This window comes from Colius striatus, chromosome 3 (assembly GCF_028858725.1).
Source record: "Colius striatus isolate bColStr4 chromosome 3, bColStr4.1.hap1, whole genome shotgun sequence".
Classification (NCBI taxonomy): domain Eukaryota; kingdom Metazoa; phylum Chordata; class Aves; order Coliiformes; family Coliidae; genus Colius; species Colius striatus.
Window position 1 is genome coordinate 65,403,779 of NC_084761.1, and position 22,995 is coordinate 65,426,773.

The window sequence follows — 22,995 nt, forward strand, 5'->3', positions numbered from 1 at the left end:
AACGGAGGCTGTGACTCTGTGGGAAGCCCACACTAGAGCAGGTTTGCTGTCAGGACCTGTGATGCTGTAAGGGATCCATGCTGGAACAGTCCATGCTGGAGCAGTTCATGAGGAGCTGCAGCTCATGGGAAGGACCTGTGCTGGAGAAGTTCTTGACGGACTGTCTCCAGTGGGGAGGGACTCCACAGTGTAACAGTGGGAAGTGTGAGGAGACCTCCCCCTGAGAAGAAGCAGCAGCAAAATCCATCTGTAATGAGCTAACTGCAACCACAACCGCCATTCTTCATTCCCCCGTGATGCTGGGGAGGAAGGAAGGAGGGTCCCAAGAAGGAGGGGTGGGGGAAGATGTTTTAAGATTTGGTTTTATTTCTCATGTCCCTGCTCTGTTTTGATTGTTCATTAATAAATCAAACAATTTCTCCCCAATTTAAGTCTGTTTTGCCCATGACACTGATTGCTGACCAATCTCTCTGTCCTTAACTCATGAGTTGTATTTCTCTCTCCTCTGTCCAGTTTAGGAGAGGGAGTGATAGAACGACTTGGTGGGCACCTAGCACCCAGCCAGGGCTAAAATCACCACAATTCTTTCTTCAGTTGTCCAGCAGCATGTAACTTTTTAATTACCTAAAAAGGTGAGAGAAACTCTGGGCAGAAAGGCCCTAAATTGAGCCTTTTTTGGCTGCTTGCTGAGAAGCGAGAGACGTGCACCCCTCCCATTCAAGGCCTTTTGGGTCAGGAGACCTGAGGGGGGCAGGTCACCCCTTGCCTCCAGGGTGTGGAGCCTCACTGAGCTGCTCTTTCTCTTGCTCTTGCCGCCGGGGAGGGCGAGGCTTTGCAGGGCGGGGGCGGGCTGGGGGAGGCGAGGTGAGGCCCTGAGGGGCGGGGGCGGGCCGGGGTAGGCGAGGCCTGAAGGGTGGGGGCAGGCCGGGAGGCGAGGCGAGGCGCTGAGGGTCGTCCGCCGCCGGGCCGCGGCCTCTGCCTTCTCCTGGCCAGCCTGCATCGTCGGGGGGCGGTGCGAGGGGCCGACCGGGGGCTCCAGTCGCGCAGCCGCTGTTCCGGTGCGCCCCGTATGCCCAGGGGACGGGGCGCTCGCCCGCCAGGCGACGGTGGCGGCCGGGGGCTCCTGGTCGTGGGGTGAGTGCGGGCAGCAGGGCCGACGGATTGCGCCGCGGTTCTTGCAGGGGGTTGCGGGGTGTCGCGTTGTGCCGCGGGGAGATGGGGGGGGCTGCTTCCCCCTCCCGAGGCGGTTGAGGCAGTGGTGTGGGTGCAGGAGCAGAGCGCTGTGATTTTGTACTGTTGTCATTTAACGCCTGCAGTCACGGACCAGCGCCGGGGAAGTGTGCTATGAACGTGCTGGGAGGGGTTTTCTCTTTCATGTTTGTTTTGTTTTGTTTTTATTTTTTTTGTTTTGTGGAGTCGTTTATTGTCTCGTCTTCTAATGGCATGTCGTCTACAGTCAGGAGGAGTAGGACCACTGCATCTCGTGGAATGTTGTGGCAGAAACACTTTTTTTTTCTCCATCTCGCATCATGTATTATGCCATTAGATGTGATAGGCTTTGTTTTATAGATAAAATTTTTCATGAAATTTTATTGGTGGTATTTCTGTTTTTCCATAATTATAGTTTTAGGTTTCCTTCAAAGCGCTCCCTCCCTGCCCCGATCCCCCACCCATCTGTGGTTCTTTGAGAAGTTAGAAAGCCATAGGAGATCCAACTATGGTGCTTAGCTTGGGTAACTAGAAGGCAATCAAGTACGTGAAGCAGTTAGTATACAAGAAGAAAGGGTTCTTGCACAGGCAAATAGCTACAGTAGGAAACATCTGGAAAGTAAGTACTTTCCTCCCCCAGTGGAATTTCACAGGGATCTGTCCTGAGCAGTTCAAGCCAAGGAGATCAATGAAGTGAGAAGGCTTGATGGTGATACTGAGCTGTGGAAAAATACTAAGGACAGAGTCAGCTACGAAAAACATAGAAGGTGGCCTTATAAGGCTATCTGGGTAATAACATGGTAAATGAAATGGTAGAAAGGGATGTACCTGAATAGAAGGAAACAGCTTTTCATGTAGAATATGAACTGTGAGCCCACTGTTATTGTCTGATAGATACATGTTGGTGTTAGAACAAAATGAAGTTTTCATGGGTCTGGACTATGTAACTTTTCATAGAGCCTCTTGGTGCTGTCAGTGGCCAAAACCAGATACCTAGGGAAGAGGGAGGAAGTTCAGAGCAAACACGAAGAGATGCTATTGTACCAGCCTCCAACAATTTGAAATTCAAGGTTTATCCTGATGAGAAGTTTAAACTTTTGGCAAGATTTTGGTAGCTTATTAGCCAAAACATAGGAGTAAGATATGTGATGTGGTCCATTTGAGTGAGGAGTTAGATTACAAAGATACATATGTCAAAATCTTTGTAATCTGTAAATACAGATATCAGATTGGAAGAGGATAGCGCAATCCTAACTGTTGCAGGGCCAATCTACGGTTCTTGGCTGAAGAAACTAAGAAATTCTTGAACTGTCAACTGTTTCCTTACAGTTACTCATTCACAAATGTACTTTGATGAAATCATACTGCTATTCACAATATGACCTGAGGTTTTTATGAGGTGAAGATAAGAATTTCCAGAGACGAAGTAATAATCTGTTGCTGTAAAAGTGTTTCTGGGGACTGCTTTGACACATCTGTATGTATTCTGAAGTAGCAAATTTAGTGTATTAATGATAGAAGGTAGTAGGGTTATAAAAATTTATTATTAAAACCAGTTTCTGTTTAAAAAAAAAAAGTTTCCTTCATAAAAGATATTCTTTTAAGGCTAGTAATAAAAGTGCCTTATTGTATCTTGATATTTATCTGTGTGATTTATAAGAGATGGTTTTAAAATTTTATTATATGGTCAGGTATATGGAAAACCAAAAAAAGACAAACATTTCTTGTACTGGAAAGACATAATGCTAGAAAGTTTTGTGACTTGCTTTTTAAGGCAACATTAAGAACTCTTCGGTATTGGAGGATGCTTTGTGGCCTGTAAATGTATTGAGAATATGCCCATGTTTCTTGTTGTACTAACATCTTGCTTCACTTAAAAACAGCCAGGTTGAGAATTTGTAGTTTTGCTGAAGACTACTGTTTCCTTGGCGCCATATCTGTAACTTCTTACGCAGAGAGACATCTGAGAAAATGGACTCTTATGTTAATGATTGAAGAGGAACACATAGCTAAATAACTACTGTATGGCCAGTTACTGGTTTGTGCCTTTGCTCTGTTCCTGCAGTAATGATGTGCTACTGGGTTTGTGTGTGCTCCATGCAAGTTGTAAAGTGCAAAATTGAAGGAAGATGCTTGTGGAGTAAAATACATCTCAAGTGCATGTTTCTGAAAAATACATGTGTAAATAAATAAAATTTTAAAACAGGGTAGTTTGTTTCAGGCAAATGTTTGTGTTGATGGATAGGATTGAAAAATTCAACAGTTTTGTCATCTTACCTTTTTTCTTCAGTAGAGGTGTGAGTAAACCTTATTTAACATTATGGAATGGTACATTTTTGTGTTTATAGGAAGGGACTGTCCAGAGGTTCCACAAATCGGTGTCTTTCTGCAAAAAGTGGAGAGTCTCTTCCAGCAGTTTTTGAGAGAAATGTGCAGGAAGCCATCAACAATTATAATTGGTATGCATTCACTTCTGAAGTAGTACTTCATTAACAAACTCTTGACTTAAATAGGTATTTCAAGATCAGTATCATTTTCACTGATCATGCTCTAGTCATTCTCATGCATGACAACTATTACAGGATATAATGCAGGGTATAAATTGACCTAACCTATCGTTCAGAGCTTTTGAACTTTACTCCTAGTTTGTATTATGGATTTGCATATTTTTAGTGCAGAGTAAAAACACTGATTAAGGCTGGAAGTCAGACTTTGTGGTTAAATGCAAATTGTGCTCATCAGTGTTGCAGGTCAGTTAACTTTCAAGAAGTCTAATTCCAGTTGGCACTGATAGGATTTGTCTGGCCTGCACATCTGACTCCTTTGCTTTCACTGCATCCTAAGGTGGGTGGTAGTTGGCAGGAACCAGCTAGAGCTTTCTGAGAGCTGGAATGCCAGAGCTCAATGTTTAAGGTGCACGAGGTCTAACAGCATAAAAGACATTGCTTACAGATACATAACTCAGTAGTAACTGAAACATTTGTAGAGATATTATGCTCGCTTTTGCAGAATTTTTCTTCTTTTGCTTCTAGTGGAGTTATGAAGGCTTAGGTTGTCTTTAATATGTAGATCCTGATGTGCCCATTAGCTGAGCTGAAAAAAACAAGATAATTGTTAAAGGTGAAAAAATGTGGGTACGTGTGTGTGTATCTATATTCGAGTACATATACACATATGTGTGTTATACACTTGCGATAGTGTACCTATGTAAAAAACCCATAATACTGCAGAATGAATTGCCTTTAAGTCTGTAAATGGTACAAGTGGAGCACATATTTATTGCACTTCGCTTAAAAACTTGCAGCTCTTTGTGTTGACAAGAGTACATGTTGCTGTCCCTTAATGTAATTGGTTGCATTGCTTTTAAAGCTTTTGTAGAGAAAACCATTAATTTTAGTTTGTTGTTTTTCACAGTGAAGCACTGTCATCAGTTTCATCTAGTGGTCGTACAACACCCACGGAGTTGGATAATTTTTGGTGTGGAATAAACAGCTGTACTACTGATTTGTCTACTGAAAGAAGTTCAGTTTACTCCTGGAGGGATGATGTACGTCACAGAATTATACAGCACATTTTCTGTAAATATTCTAGAAAAGATTAATTTTTGCAGCATTTCTTCTTTAGAACTTAACCTCTTTCGTCCCTAATAGCCTAGTGATTAAGTGTATTGATTGAATATTTTAAAAATTGTGGTTTTTTACAAGTTGATACCAGCGCAGCTGATATGTAACAAAGAGAAATGAAATAAAAATATTAAATGGTGAAATCTAGGGGAAATGAGCCTGTTTTACTAAAGAAGGTAGGGTTAGGTTTCTGAGTCCAAGAGTGATAAAACACATATTTTCAAATACTACATAATGCAGGAGATGTCTTTATTGATTACTCTTAGTGTTTTGAGTCATAAAGTATATTCATGAACATGATTGTTAATGTCCCAGTTTCAGTAAATATTTAGCTTGCACCTAAGCTCAGTTTTGTTTTGGAGATAATGTAGAGTGGTTAAAGCTGTTACAGAGGTTGACCTTTGAGGCATACCTGGTGTAGGCTGGCATTGTGTAAATCCAAAAGCACTCACTCCTGTTTTCATTTTAAGAAACCATCCACGATGATAGTGGTAGTTCTGCCATACTTTTTGCATAACGCCCTAACCTTTAGCGTACTGACCCCATCTGTCGCTGCCAGCCTTCCAGGAGAGAGCCTGGATCATACAACAACCTGACAGTTACTTTCCCATTCCTTTTCAGTGTGATCCTTTCTGTAGCCTGGAGTAGTTGGGGCACTCAGCTGGAAGTGGACAGATACGATTTGGACCCTGAGTATTACTACTTTTTTCAGTGTATCAAATTATCTAACGGAGGTGTCAAACATTATTATGAATGGTGCCCCACCCAAGTAACCCGCAGCCAAGTACACGCATTCACATTCCTCTTCTTCTACTTCGTTGTTTCTGTATGCCCCCGTGCTCTCCTTTCTGGTTGCACAGAGTTATACCTTCGGTGAAGAGATGTGGAATGCCATTTCTCACACTGATGGCTACTTCATGACCACCAGACCATGTCATGCAAAGAATGAAGGTGCCCCCTCTTTGCCTTCTTAGCTGCCTTACTCAGAAATGAAGAGCACTACACAAAAGAGCAGGGAGCTTTGGTGCTGTGTGTCCCAGAGTTGCGGTGTGCCTGTCTCACTTCACGTTGGAGCAGGTAGTAAGCCAGGAGTTCTTATAACTGGGAGGTTTTGGTTGACTAATCCTAGGCAGCTCTCTGTTACATATTTACCTCATAGAAACATAGGCTTCTAGTTCTTTTTTGCTAAATCACCTTGTTCAGGTCAGCTGTATGGGTTCCTTTTTCTTCACAGTGGTGTGTATAGAGTGTGCGTCCTGAGTAGGCAGACTGAAGGTCCATTTTGAGATGTCTAGCCAAATTGCTCCAAGTTGTCCTATTCTCTAAATATGTGGAGGTTTTAGTATATATGCATATTTGCTAATAACTAATAATTTTATAATATGTAGGAATTTGATAAAGCCAACACACAGAGAGTGCATCAGTTATTTTGGGAGATTGATGAAATGCTGTTTGAAGGAAAAGTGACCTCCCAAACACAGAGCCTGCAGACAGAATGTGCAGACTGGGCTGAACAATTTCCTCACCTAAGGTAAGGGAACTTCTTGCTGATACTAGATAACTGATAACCACTTATCACTCTAATTTGAATTTTTGGAGTACTATCGTATGAATTGCTCTTGATGTGTGGCATCACTAGCACTTTTGCATTCAAGTCTGGATGTCTGAGCTGTGCCACAGTTTCACAGTAAGTCTGAGTGTAATGCAGTAGCAGCTAAGGCTCTTTATTTTACTTGATACAATGATTGCAGGCAAAGATGCTTTCGCAGGACGTTATGAGAAAATAATCATGCACTGTTTTCATAATGACCTTTTCTAAATAGTGAGTACATCAATGAGTAAAGAAATACATGTTTTTACTGTAAGTGAAAATACAGTGTGAAATTTTAAGAAATTAATTTTGTTAATTCTGTTATTGAAAGTGTGACTAAATGGTTCACATATACTGCACAGCTGTAATGTCTTCCTAGGGTATGTAAAACATATTAGCCTGCAATAACTAGTTGAACAGATCTGAGTGTGCATATGTGATTGATGAGAATTGTCTTGCATAGATTCACAAAATATCTAGGCAGCCTGATGACTGCTGCTTAGAACACAGGGGACAAAAGTCATTGTGGCACTGTGTTGTACTGACGTGCCTTCATAATGACATGTCATTCTTTGTGAGATCTGGTGACTCTAAGCTATTTTAAACATAGCTCTGCATGTACCTGTCTTCTAGCCAATATTTTGTTAACACCATATAAAAATAATGCTTTCAATGCTTTTAGATAATTTACAGAAACTTGTTAGTAGCATATATAAACTAAAATCAGCTAACAAAGCTTGTCATGCTTTGCCAGGAATAAGAGAGAACTTAAGCAATTAAGAGAAGTGGGAGGCAATTTTCACTAGCCGTGCTTTGCCTTGCTTAGATGCTGTAAAAATTAATAGAGCATGCATAAAATGGAGACAGGTTTTTGTGCTGTGTAATTCTTTTCACTTGTCAGTTGCCATTTCACTATATTTTTAGAGTAATTTCACTAGGTGGATTTTTTTTTTAAGTGTTTCCCTCTACTTACCATTTTCTGATTCAAATCTAGTGCTGGCAATACCAACTAAGTCCAAGAGGTTGAAAGTGAACTGAAGAAATATGTGAGCTTTTTGTCATGTGGTACATCTTGTGATTTAAAAAAAAAAAATCATGATTAAGCTTAACTCTTAAAATTCAGTTTGTGTTGACTAGTTACTCAAAAGTATAGCTTCTGGGATGCCAGTTTTACTTCTGAGAGTTGTGCTTCAAATTGTTCTCTGTCTGTCTTTTTTTCTTATTTGTAAAACAGCTATGTCAATATGTGATTACTTAGCTCAGCATATGGGAATAAATATGCTTGAGAACTGCCATCAATAAGAGAAATATCAGATCTATGTAAAGAGAGTGCTCTTTGTTTGTGGCTTATAAAATTAAAAGTAGAAAATACTATCGCTTAGAGCTTCATATGGCGTAAATTGTTCTGTAAAAGGTAACCTCAAGAAAATGTGTTCAGGTGAGTTTGAAAAATTGCTGTCAACCCAACAGGTGCAACTGGTAAATTCTTTTGAGATCCTTTGTGAAAAACTGTTCAGTAACCAGTGATTATTATTTACCTATACCCTATTCCAAAATTATAGTGTACCCTTAAATAGAGTTGCTTTTACCTTTTCTCTCTGTACATTGTATATATTGGAGTTTGTGTGTTGTGTGATCATTAACTCTAGCCTTAATTATCCATGTAAGTGTTTGGCATTAGGATTTCTGCTTGTATTGATGGATACTGGAGCTGGATAAGTGAAGTCATAGCAGATGTTTTTTGTCTTTTGATAAGAAAGGAAGTGTGTTTATCTGTCCTTAGAACAATCTAACAAGTTTGACTATTTGCTCTTAAAAATTATAAGTCTAAATCTCATCTTGCATGAATCAGCTTAACCTTAATGACTTGAATACTAGGCAATATTTATGTATTACATAAGGCCTTGACCCCTCTGTACATTGTTTTTTGAAAGCAAATATAAGGTGTGCTTTTTACATTGCCTACTGTTTTCAGATATTTGTATTCTTGATATTTGCATGTGGAATGAATTTCCATCTAAGATGTCACTTGTTCTTCCCTTTTTATTCAGGGTACTAGGAAAGCAACTCCTATGGCCAAAGGATGAAGGCTTTCAGCATTTTCAGAGCAGAAGTGATACCAGTGTGGACACTAAGTTTTTACCTGACCTTCATGAATGTACTAGTAGTATAAAAGGGTGTGTTAACTTTTTAAGATTTTCTCTTTGGTCTTCTGTCTTTGACAATATGATCAAATATTACATTTGTATTATTGAAACATTTTGGTGTAATTAAATATGCACTCCTTTCTTTGAAATATTTAATTCTGATTTTATTGATATTTTTTCAGGCTCTGCATTTCAGGCTCTAAATTGATCCCAATGGCATCTCCAATACATAGATCACTACATTCAAGTTCCACTAGGATTTCTGCCTCTGACAAATCCACATACTCATTCCTGGAAGAAGAAATCTATGATGTGGATGGAGAAATAGAAGAATATCTTGCCTTTGACAACAAGGAGCTGTAAATAACAGATATATGTATTTTTGTAGAATATAATGACAAATTACCAGCAAACCCAGTCAGAGTTGATAAACTGTGTTTCTCTTCTCTAAAATACAGTTCTGTCTGTCCATGTGTTTGGTAGCACAGTGGTCAGAGAACCCTCAGGGCATATGGAAGATTAGATATGTTGACTTTCTAGTGGTTCAGAAGTCCATCTCCCATGTCAAAGGAACAGATCTAAACCACTATTTGTTTTGAGGCGTTTTGTGCATGGACATTCAATAAAATTAATATTTCATCTTGACACAGGAGGTAGGATGAAGGAATCCTTTCTGCCTGAGTGCCTTGACCACCAGATTGTTTATGGTCGTTACGCTGTACCTGCTCTCACTGTCTGCGCTAATGAATCTTAAATTCTCTGTTTAGTATAACAGCTTTGTGAGGAGAGGTGCAGGATACATCCTGCGTTTAGAGCACTCTTGTGAGCGACAGGAGTCACGCAACTGTTGTCTTGACAGTGCAGCCTTGGTTTCCTGTGTACCAGTTGAATGTTCCAGCAACCAGGTTACTGAATGGGTGAAAGAATGTAATGTGTGCTGTTTTCAAAAAGGCCTCTGAGGCAAAAGCTTTGGTGTGACAAGTGAGAAACAAAGCATAGGTTTTAGGGCTAAAGCTTGGTGCACTGACAGGAAAAAGACATGGTTGTTCTGAAAAACTGAGAAACCAGACCAAGAATCTTTTAATCATGTTTTTGAAAGAGATAGCCTGGATGGGAGGAGTTAGGGTTTAGGAATCCTCTTGGCAAAATGAACAGAGAAGAATCCTAAGTAAGCAAACTTAATTTGTGGGAGAGACTTGACTGAAGGGTGTGTTTTGCTCCTTTTTGCTCTCTTGATAATTGCTTCTTGTTTCCTTCAATTCTGAAATATCTTGTTCTCCGTAAGTAAAACATTGGGTGTTACAAAGCCTGGTTTGAAAATAGCTTGATCATGTAGTGAGTCGAACCATTCAGCCAAGTCTCAGTTAACTGGTTAAGAAATTTGTGGTCCAGTTTGAAGAAGTGAAGAACTGACTGAGAAGACAGAGATAGTAGAAAACAGTATGAATTCAGAATCATCTCTGTGATCTCAAAAAAAAAAAATCATTTCCTTAGAAAGAAATATGATGGCATTAAAAAAAGAAAAAGGTTAATACGTTCTTCCTCAGGTATATTGGAAGACCAGATTAGGACATGTTACTACACTGTGCTTCCCTAGGGAGGGAAGAAGGAGATGGGAGGAGGAAGTAACTTGTCCACTAAGTAGTGGAAGGGAGAGAGGTTAGCATAAGGCTACGAGCTCTGCTGTTCTTGCCAGGCTGCATAAATCCTTTAAAGCTGTTTGTATTAGATCAGTGGTGGAGCATTGCAGATGTGTGTGGTACATGGGATATGATAAAAAAGAAATGTTCTGTGTGACAGTCTTCTTGGCAGATGTGACAGACTGTAGTTCCCTTATGTTAAAAAGCATAGGATTTAGTTGCAAATGATTGTTCCACATATGACTGTTCCTTCTAGAGCTGCAGATTTTTCTATTGTAATGCCCTGACTGATTTTTTTTTTTTTTATTTTTTCACCTGCAAACAAACAAAAATAAATTATTAAATATATTCAATAGGTTCTGTTCCCATAGGTACTCTGTAAGCACTGTCTTTTCTTCCATATATATGTTTCTAATCATGTGGTGTATTAGAAGGGGGGAAAAAAAAGTCAAAACCCATGGGAATTCATTTGAACTTGTTTCCTTTATTAGTGATGATGAGACTTTGGAACAAAAGAAAGTGCATATTGCTGAGAAGAGGAGTAAGCGTGGCATTCCCCCTGTTTCTCCCCATGCCTGTATCAAAGATGCTGTGGCTTCTGAAGTGTTTGATCATATCTGGAGTAATGTAATTGGAATATTGGAGGAATTGATTAAAAAGAATTGGGAAACTAATGTCACAGGTATTTGATATTTTCAGATATAGTATTTGTTGCATTTAGGGAGTTTTGTATGACAGGTGAATGAAGAGCTTCATTGCAGGAGAGCATATTTGAAAAGAAAACCTTAATCAAAGGGTGGGTATACAAATTGGTGCTGTTAGCAGAGGATCTAGTAACAGGTCAAGGGGTAATGGGGTGAAGCTGGAACACAAAAAGTTCAGTTTAAATAGAAGAAAAAACTGTTTCACTGTGAGGGTGATGGAGCCCTGGCACAGGCTGCCCAGGGAGGGTGTGGAGTTTCCTTCCTTGGAGGTCTTCAAGACCTGCCTGGACAAGTTCCTATATGACCTGAACTAGGTTGACCTGCTTCTGCAGGTGAGTTGGACTAGATGATCTCTAAAGATCCCTTCCAACCCCACCATTCTAAGATTCTATGACAGGACTTGAATCTGGAACCTAGGAGTCAAAGTCTCCTAGTCCTCATTGCTTGAGCTTTGTTAGAAAAAAGCACCCAAAGGTAGTCAGATTGTTGAAGTGAAATAGTCTTACTGACATTGCAGGAGTTTGTGAGTTTAATATAGGATGGAGAAATAGTGAGACATGTAATTTTATTTTATGTTTTTATAGTCTTAAGAGGAAAAACAAAAGCCAGGAAAATTGACTAGAAATGAATTTCTCTTGTGTATGTATGTGTGTGTGTATTGTCTTTCGAGGCTCAGGGAAATTTCAGTTCTTCTTTCAATGTATTTTAAAAGGACAGTAACAGGAATACTTTGGGAGTGGGCTTTGGAAATTAGCTTGGAAATTAAAAAGGTACACTCAAATGTAAGTCTACAACAAAGTAAGAAGCAACTTTATCATAATACTTGCAGCCTCAGAACTTAACATTTTACTGAAACATAAAAGGACATTTCACGCCACCGGTGAATTTAGCTCAATACTATAGAGAGGACAGCAAAACACTTTTATGATAGGCATGCTCCTTTATGAAGGGCATAAACTTCTGACAAATAGGTAGCTAATCAGAGTATTTCAGCTAGGAATGTAAGAGAATTTGGGTTTATGATAAAAATAAGATGGTAATATATATCGAAAACATAGCAGTGTGTAGCTGCTGTCAGACAAGGAGGGGATCAATAGACTTGTTTTTTTCTCTGTTTTAAAAAATATCTTTGGGAATTAAAAAATAACATTCCAAGAGTCTTAGCAGTATTTTCTTAAACACCCTCGGCCACAACTCTACCTGGATAGACCAACTTGTTTGCCTGTTTCAGAGAACACAAACAAATGGGAATACTTTCAGAAAAACAGCATCTATGTTAGATTTTTAAATACTATGGAAATTTCAAACTATATAAAAATCTTTATTTACTGTGAAGTGTAATACTGTTTGAATCCCAACAAATGATACCTTGTAAACATACAAAGTACCTCTTCCTCTTCTTCTACCTTTGTTTTTTTTTTTTTTTTACTGTTGTGCAGAGCGTGGCAAACAGGTGGAAGATCTGAAAGCTGTTACAGCAAAACTGCCACGTTTGCCAGTTGTTCCTATTACAGCAGATGTTGGGAGCACTCCACTGTCCAGAGGCTCTGAAGCGCGAAGTGTCTCCTTTGGGTCTCATTTTGTTTCCTCACAGGTAAAAAGGCTGAGGAAGCTGGGGCTCTTTAGCTTGGAGAAGAGGAGACTGATGTTAATGTTTACAAATACATAATTATAAATACATTAATATTTACAAATACATAAAGGATGGGTGTTGGGAGGATGGAGCCAGGCTGTTCTCAGTGATGTCCAATAATAGGAGAAGAGGCAATGAGTAAAGCGAGAACACAAGACGTTCCAAAGAAACATAAGGGAAAACTTCTTCACTGTGAGGATGACAGAGCACTGGCACAGGCTGCCCAAGTGGATTGTTGAGTCTCCTTCTCTGGAGACATTCAGAACCCACCTGGATGAGTTCCTGTGTGACCTAGGTGGTCCTACTCTGGCAGGGGGGTTGGACTAGATGATCTTTTGAGGTCCCTTCCAACCCATAAGATTCTGTGAAAAAAATTGTACAGTGGGGATTTTTCTTCTAACCTTGGGAAGAATCCTGGTTGAAGTTAGGCTGTTTTGGGGTTTTTAAGTATATTTAATCCATTAAAGTAAGGTTCATTAACTGCATATTTCATCTTTACTATGACTTGTTCATCTTTTGTGGTTCTTAAGGGTGCTGTTTACCACTAAGGTGTTGCTGGTGTTGATTTAAAAGAACCCAGTTGTTAGACTGTATTTCGTTCTTAGAAAATAATTCTACTTTTGATGTGGTCCAGTCATTTCCTCTTGGTAGAATAGCAGACTAGACTTTTCCCTGGTCTGCAGGGATGTGAAGTTGTAACTTGAACTGTATTACAACTGTGTGAGTTCTCAGAGTCTAAGTCCATTTCCTTTGCCTCTTATAAAAGGTGACTCTGCCATGCATCCACCAGCAAGCTGGTGCCAGGCCTTACCTGTCTTTGTGGAAAGTCCTGTTTTCTTCATAAAATGCTATTTGTTGTCCCATTTGCTGCCTCCTCATTCCACCCCCTGGCTCCTGTTTTCCACATTTTTTTTTTCTTTTTCAGATGCTGCTTCTGTTTGAGTTATTTTTCCCCTCTCTGTCTCTCTTCAGTTCAAGTGACTTTGTTCTCTTCTGTGTGCAATTTGTACGTGCTTGTCGGGTAGCGAGATGAGAAACAGAGGAGAGGTGACGCAGCAGCCTTGATGCTCCCCATTGGTGAACTTGGTTCTGTAGTGGTCCCAGCAGCCAGAAGTAGTAAAATGCTTGGATAAGTAATGCCCAAGCTCTCTGCCCCTGGTCTGATCTGTGCTCAGAGGAAGTAGACACTTCAGAGGAATGAACTCTGGCTTCAACTGAAGTTTATATTGCAAACTGAGCTGCAATGTAATTCAGACACTAAACTTATTCAATTTCTGCTTGTAAGACTGTTGAAAACACGCAAAACAACATATTTGCCTTACCTTCTACTGAACCATTTTAATAAACTTCTGTAAGAAACAAGTAAAATATCCCCTAACTATATGTTTTTTGAGGTCTTCCTTCAAAAAAGGTAAAAGTTAATGCATATATATTGATTTTACTAGGTTCACCGTTTCTCCAGCAGCTTCTGTAGTGATTTGAATGGTGTGATGACAATTCAAGCAAAACCACTCCAACAGAGGCATAGTGCCACAGTAGAGAAAATACAGTAGGTGTTGATATTGACATTTAAAAAATGCACCATGATTCGTGTAATGCAAAAGATGTTTTGCAATTATAAAAAGGCAGTGAGAAGGCAGTCATCTCTTTCGTGTGTCACTGATGCAATAATGATTTGTAGAGTTTGCAATGATACTCCGTTAAGAAATCTTTTTGTCCCCCCTTCAACCTCGTTCTCTATCCCATTCTCCTTCCTTTTTTCCTAGGAATGAGCAAGATGATAAGCAGCGTAACATTGGCTCCAGTGCTCCAAATTCAGTGCACGCTAAGCTGGGGAGAATTGCTGACAACAGTGTTCTCTCATCATCTCGGGTACTGCTGATGTCTTCTAGGAAGCTACCAAGCCATTGTAGGTTACCTTCTCTCACTTCTGACCAACTCTCCTCAAAAGCTCCTAATATGTACAATGATGAAGTCCTTAGGGGGACTAAATTGTGAGTTTTTTCATTTTATTCTTTGCTTTTCTCACAACTTTACAGAAATGTCACCAGTGAAGGACTTTACAAAATACTTGAGAACTAACCTGAGATTTTTAATCGATTTTGGACTTCAAAGAGAAAAAGAAAGCAAGCAGAACTGGTTTTTTTTGAGGAGAGGCATTTGTTTTGTTTGTTTATTTTTTTTGTTGCTGTGTTAGGTGCTGTTACTTTCTGTCGCTGAGTTCTATAAGGAAATATACTGCTTAATAATGATATATTACTTCTGTGAAGAGCTCTTTAATGTGACTTTTCCTAAAAGAGAAACCTTTAAAATTTTGTAGGAGTGCCAGCTTGGATCGTTTATCTTCCACTCGTGCACCTACAACCCGGAACAAATTACCTCCAATAAACTCAGAGGTTGTTGAACGGTATCTTTCAGGACCTGGACTGCAACAGAGCTCTGTAAGTTGTGTTTGTTTTTATACTGGCGAAGAACTATAAGCTACTTAGAAATAAACTCCTCTCCGTCACTGGTGAAAATGAGCAGTCTTACAGATTGTGTTGTTTTGTATTTAATTTGTGTTTCTAACTTGCTTGTGTGTTACACTGGACCATTGAAATTGTAGCGAGGCGGCAGTCAGTCTGTTCTTCCTTGTAACAATCAATAGAACAAGAAGAAAAGGCCTCAAGTTTCACGAGGGTAGGTTCAGGCTGGATATGAGAAGGAATTTCTTTACTGAAAGGGTTGTCAGGGCATTGAACAGGCTGCCCAGGGAGGTGGTAGAGTCACCATCCCTGGAGGTGTTTAAGAGATGGGTGAATGTTGCACTTAGGGAAATGGTCTAGTGGTTGATAGGGCTGGGACAAAAGCTGGATTCGATGATCTTAAAGTTCTCTTCCAGCCAAAATGATTCAATAATTCTATGATTAGAATGCAAGAGAAGTTAGTTTAAAACTTCTGATTGCAAACAGATCATGGTGGAAAGCCTTTTTGCTGACAATAGGCAAAACTTTTTTTTAAAAAAAAAAAACCAAAAACAAGAGAAAATCAGACAGCCAGATAGAAGTTCAGGTTTACTGTGCATCTGGGTTTAAGTAGCTTTTTTTCAGTGTTTTACTCACAGTTAGGTTTAAGCACTGGAAAAATTATCATAGAATCATAGAATGGTAGGGGTTGGAAGGGATCTTTAGCGATCATCTAGTCCAATCCCCCTGCAGAAGCAGGATCACCTAGATCAGGTTGCATAGGAACATGTCCAGGCGTGTCTTGAAGACCTCCAAGGAAGGAGACTCCACAACCCCTCTGGGCAGCCTGTGCCACTGCTCCCTCACCCTCACAGTGAAATAGTTTTCTCTTATGTTTAAGTGGAACTTTTTGTGTTCCAGCTTCATCCCATTACTCCTTGTCCTGTTACTAGCTACTATAGAAAAAAGGGATGTCCCAACCTCCTGACACCCACCCTTTAGATATTTATAAATGTTAATAAGATCTCTCCTCAATCTCCTTTTCTCCAGACTAAACAACCCCAGTTCCCTCAGCCTTTCCTCATATGAAAGATGTTCCACTCCCCTGATCATCTTGGTGGCCCTGCGCTGGACTCTCTCCAACACTTCCCTGTCCCTCTTGAGCTGAGGAGCCCAGAACTGGACACAGTACTCCAGATGAGGCCTCACCAGGGCAGAGTAGAGAGGGAGAAGAACCTCCCTTGACCTGCTGGCCACATTCTTCTTGATGCACCCCAGGATACCATTGGCCTTCTTGGCCACGAGGGCACATTGCTGGCTCATATTTAGCTTATTATCAATCAGGACTCCCAGGTCTCTCTGCAGAGCTGCTCTTCAGCAGTTTGACCCCCAGCCTGTACTGGTGCATGGGGTTATTCCTTCCCAGGTGCAGGACTCTGCACTTGTCCTTTTTGAACCTCATGAGGTTCCTCTCTGCCCAACTCTCAAGTTGGTCAAGATCCCACTGACTGGCAGCACAGCCTTCTGGGGAATCAGCCAGTCCTCCCAGTTTGGTGTCATCAGCCAACTTACTGAGGGTACACTCTGTCCCCTCATGCAGGTCGTTGATGAAGATGTTGAACAAGACTGGCCCCAGAACCGATCCCTGTGGAACTCCACTGGCCACAGGCCTCCAACTCGACTCTGTGTCATTGATCAACACCCTCTGGGCTCTGTCATTCAGCCAGCTCTTGATCCACCTCACTGTTCACTCATCCAAGCCACACTGCCTGAGCTTTCTGATGAGGGTGGTATGGGAGACAGTGTCAAAAGCCTTGCTGAATAACATCTAGGCAGATGCCATCCACTGCTCTTCCCTCATATAGCCAGTCAGTTATGCCCTCATAGAAGGTTATCAGGTTGGTCAAACAGGATTTCCCCTTGGTGAATCCATGTTGATTCCCCCTGATAACCATCTTATCCATCATATGTTCAGTGATAACGTTCAGGATGAGTTGTTCTATCACTTTTCCAGGGATGGAGGTGAGGCTGACTGGCCTATAGTTTCCTGGGTCGTCCTTCTTGCCCTTTTTGAAGACTGGCGTGACATTGGCCTTTCTCCAGTCCTCAAGCACCTGACCTGTCCTCCATGATTGTTCAAAAATGATGGAGAGAGGCTTAGCAATCACATCAGCCAGCTCTCTCAGTGCTCTAGAATGCATCCCGTCAGGACTCATTGACTTATGAGCCTTAAGCTTGGCCAGCAAGTCTTTAACCTCTTCCTCTTCTACCCAGGGCAAGTGCTCTGCTGTCCTGGCCATCCTGTTATCCTTGCCAGACTGGGCTTCCTGATGCTGACTGAAGTAAAAATTATAAAAAATTATGCTGACTGAAGTAAAAAAGGATACTGACAGAAGAGAAAAATCTTATTGATACTAGTCTGTTTTCGAAGGAGAGGGACATAATAAATCACTGGACAGAAAGTAAATCAGCATATTGCTGTTGTTTTGCTTTTCAATAGTATTTTGAATTGACAAATCTGAAGTGTATTATTATTAATACTAGTATTACTTTAACTAATATAAGCCTCTGGGGATTACAGACTAATGTTTGGAAACAGTCTTAAATCTGTTTGAAAAACAAGAGTACACTTAAATTGTCTTAAACCAGTGCTTTTGGTTAGTTAAAACATGTTTTTCTTTTCTCTTTCCATTGCCATACAGAAAAAAAAAAGTTACTGTTATAACCAATTCAATTGCTGCATTCTCTAATTTTCTCAGCAGCGAGGGCAATATGCTTACAGCAGAGTATCAAGTGCAGTGCCCGGCACTACAGAGCAACGGCCACTCCGAGAAAAAACTGTTGTTAAACGTCAATTTTCGAGGCCCAACACAACTCATACATTCAGGGTACGTTACAATGTAAGTAGAGACATGGAAAAGTGAAGAAACTTCTGTTTATGCCTACTGTTAGCCTACAGAAGGTCTCGTTTACTGCGTCTCTCCTGAGTTCTGAGGTACAGGGATTCCTGCTGCCTGTAGAGGAGAATATTAAAAGGCTTTGGGGAGGGTGTGGGACCTTGAAAAGCAGTATGGGAGATACTTTTCAATCTTAATTCATCAGTTTCTTTAAGGATGTCCCATGCACTAGAAGCGCGCAGGTTCCTTTGGAGGTTTGCCCTTAGGTAGGACTCACTCTACTGCACTAGATTTGTAAAAACTTTATTCAAACCATTTCAGTAGATAAACATGCCATCCTAGCTAATAGGATGTTGTTCTTTTTTTACAGACAGACACACCTCAGAAGAGTTCTCTGACTCCCATGGATTTTGCTAACCACAGAGGAACAGGTCAAGGATTTTTAATAGGTAGGTGTAAGAAGAATCATTGTGGAAGGCCAAAAGCCAACAAAACCTACTAACCCATAGTACAGTCAAGAAGGCTCAAGGAGAGCCATCTTGGCATAAAAGAGCAACTGGTGTGCTTGGTAAGATTTCTTTAATTTGATTTTTATGTTTCTTCTCACTTGGTTGGAAATAGCCCTCTCTGACTATTAGGAATCCTGCAAAACTGATCTGGAAGGTAAAGGATTAAGGATTCTCCTTCATTTTATTTATTTATTTTTTAAGATTTCAGCGTATTTACAATTATGGCAGAAGTATGTGGTGTACAGGCTAGGTATTTGGCAGCTGCTGGAGTAGTAACACAAATGAGTATTTAATAACTGTTTCATGACAACCTTTAATTTTAGAACCCATATAAATTCTCCTGTATTAGTAAACTTTTTATGTGTGGAAAAATAAAATTGAAAATGTGTGTTTAATGTGAGTATAGAGCTCTCTTAAAGAAATAAAAAATAGTAATGATTTGCAGCTATGTTTTTCATTTAGAACACCAAAAAGAGAGCAGCCCCAAGTGTCTTATTTAGTTCCATTGTTATAGTAAAGCAAACCAGTTAGTACCTGAGGTGTTTGGGCATTTGATTGTAAACTGTTACGTGTTTGGAAGTCCCTTGAGTGTAAATAAATCTGTGACTGGCATAATTAGTATAAAAAGTGATTTAAGAATAAGGACAAGTTAACAAACATTGATCTGGACAGACTGACAGAAGTAACTCAAACATAGTCACTGAGTGTCTTTCAGACAGTTAACAATGTTTTATCGTTTCTAGGTTCACAGCATCACTACAGATCCTTTCAGAGAAATCCTCCAACCTTAAGAAAGAGATTTCAGATTGCTTCTTAAGCCTGTTTAGGAAGAAATGGAAATCACCTACACTGATGGGAACACTGGAGCACTAAATTTGCCAGCTGATATCTTGTGTAACAGAGAACTGGTTTCTGCTGAGCCTTGCAATCCTCAGGATGCCTGCATTGCCTTCTTTTAAAGTTGTCTGACCAGAGGTTAGAGTAAAAATTAGAGCAAAATCTGCACTGTTTGCAGCATCAAGCTGCCACTGCTGCACTTTTTGTTTCTCAGGCATTCCTCCTTTCCTTAGGGAATTATTGTTCTACCTGTAGAAGTAAATAAGTTATGTTTAGGCCATGAAGTGCTGTTCCCACTTTCTTGTGCTTTCTCAGTGTTAAAGATGTCTATCCAGACATCAGTCATATATAAAATTTATACTTTAAACAGGAGTTTGTGGTGTCTCCTCTTTAACTGCTGTTTTAACATTTCTCCATTTTTCAGTCTGGTTATTGTTCTCTTCTAAATACTGTCTGTTGCTACTTTTTTCTTCTTCCTTTGAATTCCACCTGAAAAGAATTATACATTGCTTCTGTTTACTATTTGGATGTTAGTAACTGTGGGAATTGCTGAGATAAACTTTGTTTACAGGAAGCTGTATTTTCCCTGCCAGGCCAAACATTGTTATAGATGCTGAGCAGCTGAATCTGCATGTTGACAAGTTGGCAAGGTTATTCCCACTTGTTGAGATTTCTTTTAAAATATTGCCTGGTATTATACAAATGAATTATATTTTGAAATATGCAAGCCTGGAAATATGTACTTAACTGATGAAAGCACTTTTTCATACCTCTTTGTGTTGACTCAAGTAGGAAGATCAAAGAGGAGACTGAGACTGCATTCTGCCCAGAGTTCACAGCCCGGCTATTAGTACTGTGTATGTTCACAGTCAGAGATTCATCCTTTCATCAGAGAACCAGCAGTTCAAGTAGATGTGGTTGAAAAGCTATTGAAAGGGAAAAGGGAGAGGAGAAAAATGGAATTAGTTGTCCAAATTGTACAATTAAGGATAGAATCAGTTCCTTCTACTTGAGATCTAACACCAGTTCTCCTCACTTCATTATGAACGTTCAAGAATTGGTAATCCATGCAAAGCATTTGTAACGCATACTTGATATCTGCACTGTTGATCAGATTTCTGTTTTTTGTAAATGGTCATCAAGAGATGCATTCTTTTGAGTAAATGAAAGCATTTTAAAATTACTTGGTTGGCTTAGTATGTTTCTTTTTTCACTACACTAAGTTTACTTACTGTTAATATTGTGGTATAGTACCTGAGAAAGCAGAATGCTTTTGCTTTGAAGTTGCAGGCCAGTTCAATGCGGTTTCTTTAGAAATCTCAGGTCAAAGGTGACCCAATGTTCAAAATTCACATTTAAATCTTCTTCAGTGCTGTGTTCGACATATACTTTTGCTCTCATGAATGTCTCTCCTATACTATGTAGACATTGACAAAAATGGAGAGAAATGATGGCAAAATGTGTCCCTTACAATCTGTGGCACTTCATGGCAACCCAGATCTTGTGTTGTGAACTGAATGAAAAGATGGTTGTGTGCTGGTTTGCCTCTGTAACAGTGAAAGTGGAAACTGCACAGTGTAATTCATCATTTGGCACTTTGTGAAAGAGAGAAGATTGCCGATCTCTGTGAGTGATGGAGCTTGGTCACTGAATTTCTGAACGAAGGGCAGAGCACCAATCATCTGCTTCTGCAGCTTCAAAGGAAAGCAAAAAATCTGCTAATTACTAGAACAGCAGTCAGGTGGCAGAGGAGAGGGAAGAGGGATGTTTGTTGTTTGTGTTTTACCACTTTTCCCTTTTGGTCAGTGTTCATACAGTTGGGTCATCTTATATTCTGATAATCACGGAACAGAATCATAGAATCCCAGGCTGGAAGGGACCTCAAAGATCATCTGGTCCAATCTTTCTTGGTAAAAGCACTGTCTAGACACGACCCAGCACCCTGTCCAACTGAATCTTAAAAGTGTCCCATGTGGGAAATCCACCACTTCCCTAGGGAGATTATTCCAATGACTGATTGTTCTCATTGTGAAAAATTTTCCTCTTGTGTGCAGTCGGAGTCTTCTTAGGAGTAATTAGGCTTAAGAGATGCCAGACTTCTCACTTCCTCCCAGTGTGCATCTTTCACATCTCATTCCAGTGTAGCTGCTGTCTTTTGTTAGCCGAATCACCACTGCCAGCTGCTGGTAGGATTGTGCAATGTTTGTTCTGCTGTCTTTACTGCTTTCCCTGTGGCTTTTAACCCCGTCCCTGCTGTTTCACCGTGTTTCAGTTTTTTTCCTGCAGGAATGATGTGCAATTAGAAGCAGAGATTTTGACTCAGAATCACAAACACTTCATCTAATTATCAGCTCCATGAAGGCAACTGCAAGTTGGGGTTTTTTTTTTTTATAAAGAGGAGAATATAATTACCCATCTGATCTCTGTGTTAAAAAGACAAAAGGTTAACTTCTTAATCTTGCATGCTTGCTTCCTTCTTGGGATGTCAGCTGAACAAAAGAGGGAACTGATGGCTGTGTAGCTTGCCTTTTGTGTTTGCAAGACAGGGTATGTATCTGCTGCTTTCAGTCACAAATCATTACAACCAACAACAACAGTATCAAAGTTCATTTCCAGGTGTTTACTGTGCAGAAGAATGCAAGTCGTCAATAATAAAGTGTTTTCTAGGAGTGTGCAAGACCCAAGTGCCCAAGTTTACTCCCCTCTGCTGCTGAAGGGCATCATCCCTGCATTAGCTTATGTTCTGAGCTTTCTCTATTTGTGTTTCTTATCCTACCTGCCTTGTTTATGCTGTTTGTTAGTTTACTAAAAATGCCAGTGCAGTCAATTTTGATACAAAACAGACAGGAGAAACATGACAATGGCTATAAGAAGCTTTTGTGGTATATTCAGGAGGTGAAGTTTTGCAAATTGAGTTTGAGCTGTGCTGTCTTTTCACTAGTTTTGTTTGACCACAAGATTTCTGAGTATTGAAGGCTTTAAGGAGCAGGCACTTAGCAGTCCTGGAGCTGTGAGAAAAGATTCTGGGTCCTCCTTTGGCAGGAGGGACAACAGGGTATGTAGTGGGTATCACACCTCTACTTAAGCACTTTGAACATTGTGACACAGGTGCTGGTGCTGCCAGCTGTGTTACTGGCACCCTTCAGCCTGTGACTGAGCATGAGGTCAATAAAGGTTGTTTGAGCTGGGAAGCATCAATGTTCTCTGGAGTGCTATGCTTGATCCTGGCTTTATGTAGGCTCTGGTTTGTGTAACCCCATGAAGCTGTCAACCCAACTGAAGGAAGATACTCGCCATCTGAAGCACTTGGAATCCTTCAGGCATCTTGTTGGAGAGCACTAGAGTAGATCTGTATAGCAAAATGGTATTCTCTGAGCACCTGGAAACAGGTGGAGAAAGTGTTGAGAAAGCCCATCCTTCTCAAATCAGCAAAAAGGTGTGGTTTTTTTTTCCTCTTGGCAGCAGTCTTTCCTTCTGAGAAACTACATGGGCCTGTGAGGAACTTCCTCACTTTTCCCTTGAGTCAGAGAAGATAACTGAGCAGGGAAATGGGGCAGTTCCCTGTGCTCTGCTGTTGTGAAGTGCTTGCAGGCAGCCTCTCCATGCTTGTGGTTTATATGCCTTTGTTTATTTTCCTATCAGGAAGCTGCATGTTGGGCCCATGTGACAGCTCCGCCTCCCACTCTCATGGCCTGTGTCCCAGCAGACTTGGCTCACTGCAGCGCAGCCGTGGCGGATACAAATAGCCTGGCATAGGCAGT

General features: G+C 40.4%; 1 protein-coding gene across 6 annotated transcripts; it reads left to right on the forward strand.

Annotated features, from left to right (window-relative positions):
* The first annotated feature begins 1,057 nt into the window (after nt 1-1,057).
* On the forward strand, nt 1,058-20,363 carry FAM149A (family with sequence similarity 149 member A). Of its 6 annotated transcripts, none has more exons than XM_061992303.1 (14): nt 1,058-1,134; nt 3,558-3,668; nt 4,624-4,756; nt 6,221-6,363; nt 8,475-8,600; nt 8,753-8,929; nt 10,702-10,892; nt 12,354-12,508; nt 13,993-14,096; nt 14,314-14,541; nt 14,868-14,988; nt 17,751-17,891; nt 18,259-18,337; nt 19,141-20,363. In XM_061992303.1, exons 1-14 carry the CDS (start codon nt 1,070-1,072, stop codon nt 19,212-19,214), a joined length of 1,848 nt encoding a protein of 615 aa, XP_061848287.1. In that variant the 5' UTR covers nt 1,058-1,069; the 3' UTR covers nt 19,215-20,363. The 6 variants fall into 6 exon arrangements, with proteins under 6 accessions (XP_061848287.1, XP_061848289.1, XP_061848288.1 ...); XM_061992305.1 differs by having other exon boundaries at nt 17,751-17,879; XM_061992304.1 differs by having other exon boundaries at nt 17,754-17,891.
* The last annotated feature ends 2,632 nt before the right edge of the window (nt 20,364-22,995 follow it).